Raw genomic sequence first — 14,538 nt, 5'->3', positions numbered from 1 at the left:
TAAGAATTTTTAACTCAAACACTAATGTCCCCAGGTTTTACACATATTTTACTTAATAACATACAAATGCACAGAAACAAATCTGACAAATACAAGATGGTCAGACGTGACCTTTTGTTTAAAATCGTATAAACTGAGATGGAATGATCCACACTCAAACAAAACCTCATAGTTCCCAACTTAGTAGTTATGTCCACTTCATGGTGTCACAACACAAATCTGACTTAAATAACAAGACCAGAAGAAAACAACAGTTTCATCGAGCTAAACCTTGTTCTTCTCATAACAATCTTGACAAAAATTACTCTGATTATTCAGTCTGAGAAGCTTTAACAGTAAAATCTGTAATCATGTTTCATTTTATCCTGATTAGAAAAATATGCAACAAATTTCCCTCTTTCAGCACTTTTCTAACTCCAATAATCTGCCGATATTCTGCTCTTCGTTGCATAAACACATACCACAGCATAATCCAGTGCAGGGGTGAACAGTCCTGGTCCTCGAGAGCCCCTGTCCAGCATGTTGTAGATGTTTCCCTTCTTCCAACACACCTGATTCACATGATCAGGATCGTTATCAGGCTTCTGCAGAGCTTGATGAGGAGCTGATCATTTGAATCAGGTGTGTTGGGAGAGGGAAGCATCTAGAACATGCAGGATAGGGGCTCTCGAGGACCAGGATTGGGCACCCCTGATCTAGTGGTTCCCAACTTAGCGTTTGCATCTCCTCCATGATGCACCAACACAAATCTGACTTCATAACCAAGACAGGAAGAAGACAACACAGCTTTATGACACTACGCTAACATCTTCTGCGTTCACAACTTGCAGAAAAAATCCAAACTGGCGTCAAAAACAGAAGAAGAAAAGTGCTTTTTGATGAGCCCTTAAAATTGACCATTTTTTTGCCAAACAAAAAAACAAAAAAAAGCTCAGAAAAGTTTTGTTTGTTGCACTTTTTCAGTGAGAACAGTTTGGAGTAAAGTTATTTAACAATTGTGTAACTATAGAGACGACAGAGAAGGCAAGAAACTACTGTTTTGCTTTCAAAGTATTATTATTATGAAGTACTATTGTTCCACGGTTTACACTGTTTAAATATGAGGCTTTGTGTTTTTTTAATGATATAAAGTTTGTTAAATCTGTTTTAGAACATCAACAAGTCAACTCCTATTTAGCCTCGTAAGTATTGATGACTCTGGTTTTTTTTCCACCTGGTGTGTTTCCCATTAATGAGGCTGAAAGTAAACACAGATATTAGAAGTCTGGATCAGTGGAGCTTCTCTATCTGCAGATACTTTCCAACTGACCTGAATCAGCTGCACATTCATCCACACACCGCGGTTTGTTTACATGTGTTTGACTTTCTGGACAGATTATCCCGAGGATCATTAAGAAGACGGAGCTAATCAGTGGAGTTTGATGGTCGGACATGTTTGTAGAAACCAGAGCGCACAAACGAAAAAGCTCAATCAAATGAAGGCAGAAAACTTTTGAGTGAGACGTGTTGATGCCAGACTTGGAAGAAGTCCACGTGTCCATGGATGAGAGGAATCCCAGCTGTTGTGCAACAAGGAAGTAGTGTTTCAAACCACGAACACAAGCACAACAAAAGACTGAAGTCTCAGTTGTGTCTTGGTAGAGATGTAATGATACACAAAAATCGTGACTTAATAAGTCTTCAGTGCAGCGAAAACAAGAACTACACAACATGAAAACGGCTTTTTTCTTCTTCCAGCTTCATTACAGAGATCAGCTACTTCCAGAAGATGTTTAAAGCTTGTGTTCCCGAATCCTAAAAACTGTTAAAACCCCTGTGTCGTTGGGTGTTTCTTTAGTCCGGTCTGAACTGATGCTATCTGAAGTCAGTGAGCAAAACCTTGAACAATGTCGGCGTACGGCTTCTGTCCAAACCACCTGTCTGTCTATTGTCACTGTAGTCAACTGAGAAACCGTCGCGTTTCCAAACAGCAGACTGTAATGACAGTGGAGAGTCTTTAATCTCTAGTTGGTCAGTGGTCACCACGACTACCGGAGGCTGCTCTGTGCTCACCAGCTGAACCGACAACACGGGATTCTCTGCTCCAGCGGCCGTGGAGGTTAAAGGCAAGAGTTTCAAATTAGGTTTCCAACAAGCACAATAAAGTTCACATGCACACTAGGAGTTACGGAAAGGAAGATGTAGTTTTATGTGCTGGATATCTCGTTTGCTACGGACTCACGAACATAGACGAAGCGGAGCGATGAGGTCAGCATGATAGTCGTCTGATGCGGTCAGCAAAATAGTACTTTCAGTCCAACTGAAAACAACAAAGATTTAGACAAAACTCACATGAAGCTCAGCCTTTTGCCCTGATTTACACAACTTTGTGCATCTCCTTGTTTCCTAAAACTCTGGAATTGTCCTTGTAAAACATTATTTTACAGAAATAAGATAAGATATGCCTTTATTTTACTCACAGTGGAGAAATTCACGTTGTTGGTAGCAGCATTAACACAGAGATACACATATACGAGAGAAAAAAATAAAAAATTTACATATAAATATAAATCCGTTTTCACTTTGGAATGAAAAAGTCTTTTTTTTGTAAATTCAAGTCAAACTAAACTCACCATGATTCAATGTTGAAAAGCAACCAAAGGAGTGACCTTCCAAGCAGGGTGAGTAGTTTTTTTGTAGTGTTACTGTTGTGTCAATAAAGTTTATCTCATCTTCAGAATCACTGCAGAAAACCACAAACGGCGACTTCATCATATCACAAACAACAAACAGCTGCAAACTGGAGTCGTTTTGCTCAGAAACCGCTGCACAAAGTCAGTAAATGTCAGCTTGTGTTCTGCGTCTATCGTCCACTAACTACATCAGAGTAACGTTCAGCTGCTTTCTAACGCGGCTGACGACAAACAAGAACACTGGTGCCATTTAATTCAAAGTTCCAGCTCATTTGCTGCCGTCCACTTCTAGTTTACGTTTCGCTCTGCGATACGCACCGTGTAATTACACTTTGGGGTTTTTTTTTTTTTCCCCTGATCTCAAACATATTAACATATCGCAGCGTCAAATCTAGTGTGAAATTAAGTGCTGTCTCAGATAACAAACGGCCCCGACGAGCAGACGCAGGCGTGACAGGGACGTTTTTGAAGTGACACTTTGTTGAAGGATTGTTTCCCGACGAAGACGAAGAAGACGTGGGTGTTGAAAGACGTGACGGCATCCAAAAGAGCCTTTAAACGGGTAAAAACTCTCAACTTTAGCCAGAAAAACGAAGATAAAAACAAGCGAGAAGGGCTGAGGCTGTGTGTTAATGTTGAAACATTCGCTCTGAGGAAGCAGAAATAAATCAGCGGATTCTTCTGAAAGCCAGAAAATGATCTTTGACATCTTCAGCAGCACTTTAAGTATAAAAGCTTCAGCATCACAGTGAGATCAGTGACGTCAGGCTGTGAGTTAGGGAGGAGAAACGATGAAGTATTAGCATTTATATTACATTTATTGAGCTTTGAGACGATCAAACTGTGATCATGTGCTCATACTATATTGTAGTACTGTCTTCTGTCCACATATCTGATTTCAAACAAGCTGAATTTGTTGAGTTTACGAATGAACAAACTTGTTTTAGTGTTTGTTTCCTGTCATTTCACGTGATTACCGCATCATGATGAAGTCTTTTTAGGTGAAATCTGCAGGTGATACTTATTTTTTAACCATTCAAAGCTAAAACTGTTGGTTGTTTACTCAATTATTTGTTAATCAGTGGATCATTTTAATCCTTTTTCAAGCTAAATGTCGAGTGTTGTCCTCCTTTGCACAGCATGTTTTATCTATTAAAGGTTGCCCAAACTGGAATATTTTACCTAAAGCTGTCAGAGGAAGCTCCACCTTTGTCAGTTTTAAGAGACAGTGTAAGAAACGGCTGATTAACGATCAAACGTGTGAACATTTAAGAAAATAAGGCACTTTAAATACATGCACTTTATGACGGGCAATGCCTAGAAAGCACTTTACTGATATAGTAGCACTTTAGAGTAGGTTTAACCCAGTCTGAATGAATCTGATCATCACTGTCTTTGTTTTATTATTGCTGTTTTTTGCTTTCTTTTTTATTTTATACATCTATATCCGGAGTCTCCATGTTCTCCCCGTGCAGCGTGGGTTCTCTCCGGGTTCTCCAGCTTCCTCCCACACAGTCCAAAAACATGTTGAGGTTAATTGGTGATTCTAAATTGTCCGTAGGTGTGAATGTGAGTGTGCTTGGTTGTCTGTCTCTAAGTGTAGCCCTGTGATAGACTGGTGACCTGTCCAGGTGAACCTGCCTTCACCCTGAGTCAGCTGGGATAGACTCCAGCCCCCCATGACCCTAGTGAGGATTAAGCGGTGTATAGATAATGGATGGATGTCTATATCCCTGTATGTTTTTCTTTTATGTGTGGGACAACGGATGGAAATGAACCTTGTGCTAAATCCGGCGTATTTACTACAACTTTGTGTAAACCTCTGAGACTGTACGTTCATTATTACGCCCTGTCCCGTCCAAAGAAAGAAAAGGAAATGTTTTATTTACCGCTTCTCACTTGAAAGGTTTTTGTTGCTTTTCTCCCTTAAATGATATTAAACTGAACATCCAGACAAAAAGACATTTGAGGATTTAGTTTTGGCAGAGCTGCACGATTCTGGAGCTAAAAAATGACAGAATGATGTTTAGTTGAACATATTGCACTTTTTATTTTTTGGCAAATTTTGACCAGATGAGTTCAAAACTCTACCGGAAAACAAATTGTCATCACTTTGCAGCGAAGTGCATCTGCATCGAAAATGGGAAGTAACTTTGGAAGAAGTTTTTCTCCTGCGGTGCAACACTGACGGCTGCATCCAACCAGCTCCGTGTTGATGACACTCAGATCTCATGAAGACATTTGGTGGCGCTGATTTAAACAGTCAAACAAATTAGTCGTGTTGTCTCACGTTGAGGCAACATTTGCGAGATGCTGCCTGCTTTTGATCAACGTCATTGTTTCTGTAGCTGAAATGCTTCCATGTAATTTGTCTTTGCGAACCGAATCACAGCTTCTCTCCTGACTGTTGCACATGTGGAGCGTTTCAACGGCGTGTCAACAAAGTCTGTCTTCTTTTAGTCACGAGCAGCGAAACAAGTGAGTTAAATTGCCTTAATGTTGCACACGCTGCAATGAAGATGCTCAATCAACGCATCCTGCAGCCCTAAACTTTTACATTTTATTTTAAAGCAACCAGCCACACACTGTATGAAGGTGACACAGCCACACAAGAGTTAAAAGCAGAGGAAGTTTGTGAAATTATCAAGCATATCTGGAGATATCTCATTCTTAGATGTTACATTTAGAACACACAGACCAGCTAAGTTAAGTTAATTTAGAGACTGAAACCACATGTAAAACACAGAAGAAGTGTAGAAACAGGAATGAGCTGCAAACACACAAATGACGTGTGAAGCAAACTATGACACGTAAACCGCTGCAGGTGTGACGACACGTTTTACATTTCTGTCTGTGTGAGTTCAATCTGAAGTCTGACACCAACTCCAGGCCTGAAATAAGACTATCGGTGTTAAATGTATTATTTCACCTCATCTAATGGGGGATTTACTGCTTCTGCTTTTTGTTGTTTTGAGTGTTTGTTCAGACAAAGCAAGCTGATTACTACGATCAGTTTTGATAATTGAATAATTATTCTGCTTCCAGCTGCTTGTCTCTGGTTAACATCTTTAGAAACTGAATTTATTGGGTGTTTTTTTTTTAGCTAAACAACACTTTCAAAGACACCACCTTGAACCATGAAACTGTGGTTTTCACTTGTTTCTGGTGTTTATACAAATTACATGGACAAAAACACTGATTCTTTTCAATCAGCAGCCCTGTGAAGTGAATATTTTTAGCTTATCAACCGCTGGTTTAAAAGGAACATTTTTAAAAACTAAAAACTGTGGGGAAGCTAGAAGTATTTTCAAACTTTTGTTTTGACCAAACTAGTCTTTGAGAAACAACTAATTCATCATTGATGGACAAAAACCCTTTTTTTGGTAACAATTTATTAATTGTGAAAGTAATTTCAGAGGAAACGCTGGTTGTTATTTCCTGGTTGCAGCTTCTAAAAGCTCAGAACTGGTTTTAAATCATTGTTGGCTAAATATCTTTTGGGTTTCAGTCACACAAAAGAAGCAATTTGGAGGCATCATCATGGTCTCTGCAACTGGGATTCATATTTCACACTCTGACAAAAACATTTAATTTAGTCATTAAATTACTGGATAACTCCATAACTGAGCTTTAAGAAGTAACCAATTAATCACCAGAACATTAAACACTAACAAACTTCAGAAGGATGATCATTTTAATATGAGTATTTTAGATTTTACACTGTAGACGCTACAAATTTCACCCCTATTTCACCACTATTTTGTGACAATTTCCAGTTAGTTTGTTTGAGAAGGTGACATAAACAATCCAGCTTCTCAAAGGTGATATTTTCCTTTTTTTTCCTCTTTTTTTAATCATCGTTAAGTATCTTGTGGACTTCGGTTTGAACAGAAGAAGCAATTTGAAGATAAAATTCTGCGGTAGTGATTGACAGTTTGAGAATTTAAGAATTAGTCAATTAATCACCAACAACTTTGACAATGCTAATCATTTCAAACTGCATATTTTTAGGTTTTTCACAGTTTAATAGACACCTTTTAATAGTGCGGTGGACACGTTTTACTTTATTGTGACAACTTATAGACAAAAACACTGAGATTACTCAATAACTCTGAAACAGAGCCTGAAGAATTAGTCAATTAATCAACAGATAATCATGTCTAACTAAATATTTTTAGATTTTAAACTGCGTTCCACACTGAAAGCAAGAAACTATCAACTGATAAACTAAATTATTTATCAAGCAAATAGGTCAAACATGTCAAACAGCCTCCAGCTGCTCAACTGTGACATTTTGCTGTTTTTCTCTTTTTTTTTATCACTGTTGGCCACAACAACGTTTGGCTGCTTAAAAGCATCAGTTTGAAGATATCAACGTGAATTCTGCAGCAGTGGTTGATATTTTTAATGACTGATTAACGAGCTTTAAGAATTAGCCTAAAATCAGAGAAACAATGAATCACCAACTGTTTTAATTGTGTTAATCGTGTCAAACTGAAAATGTTTTAAACAATAAACTAATTACATTTCAACACTGTAATGGGCATGTTTCACATATATATAGACCCTGACCTGAGAATCACAACTTTAAGAATCAACCAGTCAACTGCTCGACAACAACACTAAACAGGATAATGTCAAACTCTATATTTTTAGGTTTTACATTGTAGGCGCCACTGTAACGGACGTGTTTCACTATTTTCTAGCAATTTATAGTCAAAATGACAAACTGGGAGCACAAGAGACTAATTCAATTATCAATTAGTCCATTTATCACGCAAATATGTCGAACATTGTCAACATCCAGCTCCTCAAAGGTCATGTTTTGCTGTTTTTCTCAGCAAAATACCCAAAGTTTAGTCATTGTTGGATGAACATCACTGGATTGTAGAAGAACTGTGTGTGGGGAACATTTTTCATCACTTTTTGACTTTTTATGAAGAAAAAAAGATAAATAATGAGCACATATGGAAGATGATGAGTTAGTTTTGGGCCTTTTTGACAGCAAATGATCATTTGAGGGCTTATGAAGAGAAACTGAGCGTCCTGTGGCTCATGTGAACTTATGAAGTGACTGACAGCTGCCTCTGGCTGGGGCTCGGCCAGATGTGCCAACTTCCCTCCCGTCATGTGAACACCTGGACGTGTGGCGTGCACATCTGGCCGGCCTGCTCCTGCCTGCCTCCTCCAACACAACAGCACAACAAATCCAACACGGGAACCTGCTTCTCTCCTCTCATGTGCACAATACTCATAAAGCAAAATCACACAGTCCGGCTCCAGCAGCCGGAGGAGGCTTCATCTCCTCCACCGAGCATCCACATCTGCTCCAACACAACAAGCCTTGAACGCCGGCCACGTCTCAGGCTCCTGCCGCGGATTCTCCTCCTCGTATTGACAGAGGAGGAGACGGAGCCCCTCTTACCTTCCACATCCAGGCCATATTCTTATTCCTCTGCAGACAATGGTGGACCGCTCGTTTTCTTCAGCCCCGCAGCGCGCTCACCGCCTCCGCCCGCAAACGCGTTAATTCACCGCCGGTGGAGACGCTGCTGTCGGATTCGGGAATCGGCTCCATAAATGTTGTTGGAGTGAACCGTTATTCGTCTCTCCTCTCTCTCTCTCTCTCTCGGGTTTTTTTTTTTTTTTTTTTTTTTTCCAGCCCGTGAAGCTGCTGGGAGCTGGAGAGCGACGCTGCGCCGCGACTGGCCGGCAGAGACGCACCGCCCCGCCCACCGCCGGGACACGTGACCCGCTGACTTCCTGACTCGTACAACATCAGCATGAGGAGAAACAACAACAAGAGGAGCTGTGTTCACCCACTGATGCCTCTGATTCTCTGCTTTGTCTGTCTGATTGTACAGAGGGCAACGTTCTCACTGTTTTGTGAGCACAAAGCCCATTTAGTGTGGACACCAGTTAGACTGAAATAATATTTATACCTTAAAATATTTTTTATATCAAGAAATCAAGTTGTTTTTTTTGTTTGTTTGTTTGTTTGTTTTTTACCTTACTAACGTTAGGGATCACCCAATACTTCTTGTTTGTTTTTATGGTTTTGTGCTTTTTTTTTGTTAGTTTTTTTGTTTTTGTTTGTATTTTCTAGGGGCAATACTGATTATTAATAATCAAGAAAGATCAATAACTGATATTTGGAACTGATTTCAGCATGAGGAGAAATAACAACAACAACAAGGGGAGCTGTGTTCACCCACTGATGCCTCTTATTTTATTAGCTTAAGATATATTTTATATCAAGTATATCAAGAAATTAAGTTTCTTTGATCTCGCTGACATTAGGAATCACCCAATATGTTTTTTCTTTTCTTTTCTTTTTTGTTTTTTGTTAGTTCTTTGTTTTGTTTTTCAGGGCACATATTAATTACTGATGATCAAAAAAGGCTGATAACAGACATATGGAATCAATATACCTACACGTTTTGTGTTTGTGGCTGTATTATTTGTACCATAACTTGTATCCAGAATAAATTTGTCATGTGCTCACAAAATAACTGACTAATTTCTAAGTATAAACACTATGGAGATTTGTGATGTATAAATCATATGCCCAGCAGTAAAACTGTTGCTAAAGAGAAACTAAAAGAGATGAGGCAGGGATGTTATCATTCGTAAACAGGTTGCATAAAAAGAACGACTGTAACTGATCGTGTACGACAGAAATAGGAACGATGATGTCCGAGTATGATGCGGCATCGCTGATTTCCTGATTTCTCATTTTTACAACATCAGCATATTGAGAAACCAGAAGAGTTGTGGTTACCCACTGTTGCCTCATTTCCGTTTTTTCATCACCCTTATCTTGCGTGAGGAACGTTTCTGCTACTGGAAATGATAAAAATCTTCATAATACTTATCACCAGAAGTTAGTGGACTGTTTTGTGAGTGCAAGACTCATTTAGTGTGGACACAAGTTAAAATAAAATAATAGTATTGGCATGCAAATACAATAGATTTAAAGACCCTTCTGGTGAAAATCAAGTTTTTAACCTTGTTAACATTAAGGATCCACCAATTTACTGTATCTGTGGCTGCCTCATAACTTTCAGAGTAGCTAATGTTTAGTTGGTTGTGCATCTTGTCCACTTTTACAGGTTGAGTATCTGCTAGAGAGATCCATCTATCGGTAAGAGCAGAGTGTTAAAGTTAATCTGACTGACATTTTGGGGCATTTTCAGTGTTACAACTTCAGCAGTATCTGCAAATGTGCTTTTCTGTCCCTCTGTGTAAACAATAGCTTTCAGTGTTGACTGGCTGTTAAGATTAAGATTCAAGTTTATTGCACAGAGTAGGCAGTCTTTGTATACCCCAGCTTTTTTTAGGAAGCTGGCGTCAAACTTCAACCACACTGCAATGCATAGGCAGGTTTAAGGACCACGCTAACGGGTCCAACAGTGCAGCTTGGTGGTGCTGAGGCTTGAACCTCCAACCATTTAACAGGCAGCTCAAAGCCTTAACAGCGGTCCAACCACTGATCTGTTGATTTAAAACAAAATGGTATACATAATTGAAAAAAAAAACCAGAATATAACAGGCAATAACAGGCCAGATTAATCATCAGTCAGTCCCTAGTTAACATGTTCATATGGTGATTTTAATTTACAACACAAGTAGGTCTGAGCCAATAAACACCCGCTAGATGTCCAGTTCAAACCTGGTACCACGGATGTTTGACATATTCTGTCCCGTCTTTCAGAAATTAAAAACTGGATGTCAAACAACTTTCTGTGGCTAATGAGTTTAAATCAGAAGTCATTATCATTAGCCTTGGCCCGAACACGAGCAGCGTAAGCAGTCTGTCCTCCAGTCTGGGTGACACTCATGCAACCCAAGTTTTCACAGCAGTTTGCACTCAATGCATTTATGTAAAACTATCAAACATTCTACTGAACAATATTTCTGTTGTTTTAATGACACTGTGAGTGAAATAAGCAGTCAACGCCATGGCTGAGCATTTCCACCTTGAAACTGCAGGTAAACATAACAAGTGTTTCAAGCGTTTCAAGTTTGTGAGTACCTTCCGGGCACACTAACATGATATGACAACATGCTTCATTACTCTCCTGAAATATTCAGCTGCAGGTCTCATAAAGCGGATAAATTATTAAATCAAGAACTGTTCTTACCAGTGGCAGAACAAACAAAATGAAGATCGCATCAGCAGTAAGGCAGGAACACAAAGTTGAATGAAACTCAAACAGAGCTGTGTCAACCTGAAACTCAGCCGTTCTACAGCGAACAGGCTCCGGTCTGCACAACGAAAAATCAAAATAGAGCGAATTATGTTGTTAAAATTAGATAATTTCTCTGATTTGAAGTAGATCTTAGCAGGTTTGTCATATAATACTATCAGAAAGTCCCTCCACTCCGGAAAACTCATCTTTGTGTAAGTTACATATTCAGCTTTGTTCATGCTACAGCAGGTACATGTCAGTCTGCTACGTGGACGGTCATGCTGAACACAGAACAACACCTGCTGGTTACAGATTAGGCTGTAGCACCGTGTCAGTGTTGTTTTTCCTGAGGTGTGTCGAGCACAATGGGCGGACATACCACAGGATTCCTGGAGAAACTAGGACTTGCTTCTGTTGATGGAAAACAATTTAAAGGTAGAAGTCCATCAGCAACTCCTTCCATTAGAACCGTTTACTGATGACTTGTAAAGGTGGGTTGTTCCATCTCAATTAGTCAGGAGGCTTCTGCTCAGCCATCTCTCATTTGCTTGGAACATTTTTAACATTAACTCTGGATGTTTTTCTCAGATTTGTGTGTTTTGTTTTGTTTTTTAAATTGCCCATTGACAGATTTTTTCGCACATTGAAATTTGAGGCTAAGTCTGAACGAAATGATTTAAAGACCTACTAAAGATAAAAGCCTTAAATCACTGTTATTTCTCATCATGTCATTGATTCAGAATCTGCAATTTTGGGCAAGTAGATCAGATAGTCTCTGATTATAGAGGAGTTGAAATATGAAAAAAAAAATGAAACCACTACGGAAAGTCCTTTCTTTGAAAACACATTCATAAAAAATTATAACGCAAAAGTCAAGCAGTGATATTTCCTGAAGCGCATGTAGTTACATGTTAAAAAATACAAAATAAAACATATGGAGCATGTTTTAGGATGTAATACTTGGTCACAAAATAAAAATACTAAATTTTTGTAACTGCTTGAGCAGGTTATGACCACAAAAATAATATATTGGTAAATAGCCTAATGCAAATAGATAATTACATCATGCACAGTCTTGCAGAACACATGCATTAACCCTCCATAGGGCACTCATTGAAATACTTGGAAATTTAGGATTCCAACCCTGAAGCATTATTTGTGGATATAAGAGGACATCTTTTTCTTTTTTGATTTTTTTCAAAAAGTTATAGATTTAGGCTGCAAATCAAAGTCAAAGCAGTTATCATATATGATTCCTCACCCACCTAGGGCAAAAAGAAAAAAGAATTCAAATAATATGTGGCTAAATCATAGACTGTATAAAAGATGGACGTAGCAACCGGCCCTGAAAAATGAAGCCAACCCAGAAGTGTCAAAAACCTGCAATATCACTACGTCCACTAGTCCTGGCTCCAAAAAGGATTTTTTTTTTTTTTTTTTTAGTTTTCATAATCAAGTCCAGAGATCAGGTGGCCAATCTGAAAATAAATCAAAACTGAATTTTTTAAAAAATCATCAACATTTTGCGGGGCAAGGGGCGTGGCTGGCTTGATTGACAGTCAGCAGCGACCATACAGACGAAGCGAGCAGAAGGCGGTAAATGTGGGCGGGCAGAGAGGGCCCGCCTCTCAATCCGTCTGACCAATCGCTGCTCCTATGGCTCCGCCCCCCTCCCACGATTTTTGCGTCACTGGCTCCAAAAATCCAAGATGTCAACCAGGAAGTAGCAAAACCCTGGCTTCATTTTCTCAGTGCAGAAACCAACGGGTGACGTCACGGAAGCTACGTCCATCTTTTATACAGTCTGTGGGATAAATTATAGTTAAAAAAAAAAAAAAACTGCTAAAAAGATGAAGGAACATTTATTTCCACATCACCACTCAGACTTACAGGCTTATAACACAACTCTTCACTGTTGCCCTGATTTATGAAATGCCCATCTCTCTCTACACCTACCCTCCAACACTCACTGCAGCTCAAGCACACCAGCTCCCCTACAACTCTCTTCATACACCACTCATACACCACTAATACACAGTGACAAGGTGTAATCGTGAAGTAATGCAGCTGTACATGTCCAAAGAAGAATGTGTGAAGAAGAATAATGAAACGGAAAATTTGCAAATGAAGTCAGAAATGCTCGGTCGTGGGGCTGACTGCTTATTTCACTCATGATATTTCTGCTAGCATGTACAAAGCACCATATGGACACATTAACCAAGATGAAATAAACCTTGATTGTCACGTGCAAGCAAATACGTTGTCATATGTGCAAACAAACGAGGCGTGTTGTGCGACCACATTGGGTGCTCAGTAAAGCAAGTCTGAAGCTCTAAATGTTGCTGGTATTTCAAGCATTTCTCAGTGCCGTTCAGACACACACTAACATGATATGACAATATGCTTCATTACGCCCCTAAAATATTCAGCCGCAGGCCTCATAAAGCTGATGAATTATTAAATCAAGAAGTGTTTTTACCAGGGGCGGCACAAACAAAATGAAAGCTGCACCATCAGTGATGCGGCAACACAAAGCTGCAGCGTCATCCTGAAACTCAGCAGTTTCCTTTAAACTAGCTTCTCCTGCAGCACACATCAGCTAACAGGATGCAGCTCAGAGGCCCTAAAGGTCAGATCTGTGCCGATAAAAATCCGAATAATGCCAAATGCAATGTAGAAGCAAAAGACAGAAATTATCGCTTTAAACTTCTAGGAACAAGTTTTATCTCACAGGAGCAGGACCTGTGTGTTGGGTCCCCGTTCCAAATACAGCACAACTTTCTATCTTGTGAGAATAAGATATTTTCTTGTCTGAGATCAGTTTAAGTATCATCCTAAAGAAAAACAAAAACAGAACTTACAGAAACAGAATATTACCTCAGAGAAACGGGATCAATTCACAGAGAAACAGCTGAAATGAAAAGCATGCAGGTCTAAATGAGCAGTGACACTGCAGCCGCATCCATTTGCCAAAGATCTGACATTTTCCAATGCAGCAGTTCACACATCGGGGTCTGGGGACCAGTAACGCTTTTTTGTGAGGCGTGTCAAGAAAATGTCGAATAATTACATTTTTCTAGTGTGTCACTCCTCCGACTGTAATAAAACAAGTCCGCTGGGATGCAGCCGCACTGCTGCCAAGTTTCATTCTTCTGTTTTGCATGATGCAGATGATATTTAGCTGTTTGGTACTCTGGGAATACACGGAGCCAACCAGGCGACACGTTCCACTCAGAAATTCTAATTTACAGCCACGAAGAAATGTGACAGGCAGTTGCATCACTCATTCAGCTTTCCTACAAATTAAACTAATTAATTCATTTTATTGACTATCCTGCTAAGCCAATACTGTCTTAAAAGACTGTATAAAAGGTATCTGGCTACTTAGATGCAAACTTTGAACCGCATTAATCACACTCATGGCAATAAATCAAATCAGGTTTACTGTCATTTTGCTGTACATACACAGTCGTACAGGCGAGATGAGAGAGCGTTTCTTCAGCATTATTTAATTTATACGTTTTGCAAAATGCACGTCTGGGATAGAAGACACTAAACGTTCACTCTCGCTGTCTCCTGAAGGGGGCGCTGTGTCCACCATCACGTTGAACATGGTGAACCTCTTCAGGTCCTGGTAGGTCTTCAGGGACACAAAGACACACATGATGGTGGGA

The 14,538-nt window shown here is 39.5% G+C and overlaps 1 protein-coding gene across 1 annotated transcript in view; it reads right to left on the bottom strand.

Annotated features, from left to right (window-relative positions):
• Positions 1–8,229, bottom strand: part of st6galnac3 (ST6 (alpha-N-acetyl-neuraminyl-2,3-beta-galactosyl-1,3)-N-acetylgalactosaminide alpha-2,6-sialyltransferase 3) — a 120,388-nt gene extending 112,159 nt beyond the window's left edge. The window contains exon 1 of the mRNA XM_008291805.1: positions 8,098–8,229. Within this exon, the coding sequence (XP_008290027.1) occupies positions 8,098–8,115 (18 nt within the window). The 5' untranslated portion in view covers positions 8,116–8,229. The remainder of the gene's footprint in view (positions 1–8,097) is intronic.
• Positions 8,230–14,538: the final 6,309 nt, after the last annotated feature.

Source organism: Stegastes partitus, unplaced genomic scaffold (genome assembly GCF_000690725.1).
Source record: "Stegastes partitus isolate 25-593 unplaced genomic scaffold, Stegastes_partitus-1.0.2 Scaffold763, whole genome shotgun sequence".
NCBI classification, from domain to species: Eukaryota; Metazoa; Chordata; class Actinopteri; family Pomacentridae; genus Stegastes; species Stegastes partitus.
Note: the sequence above shows the minus strand (reverse complement) of the source record. Positions and strands in the feature narration are given on the sequence as shown.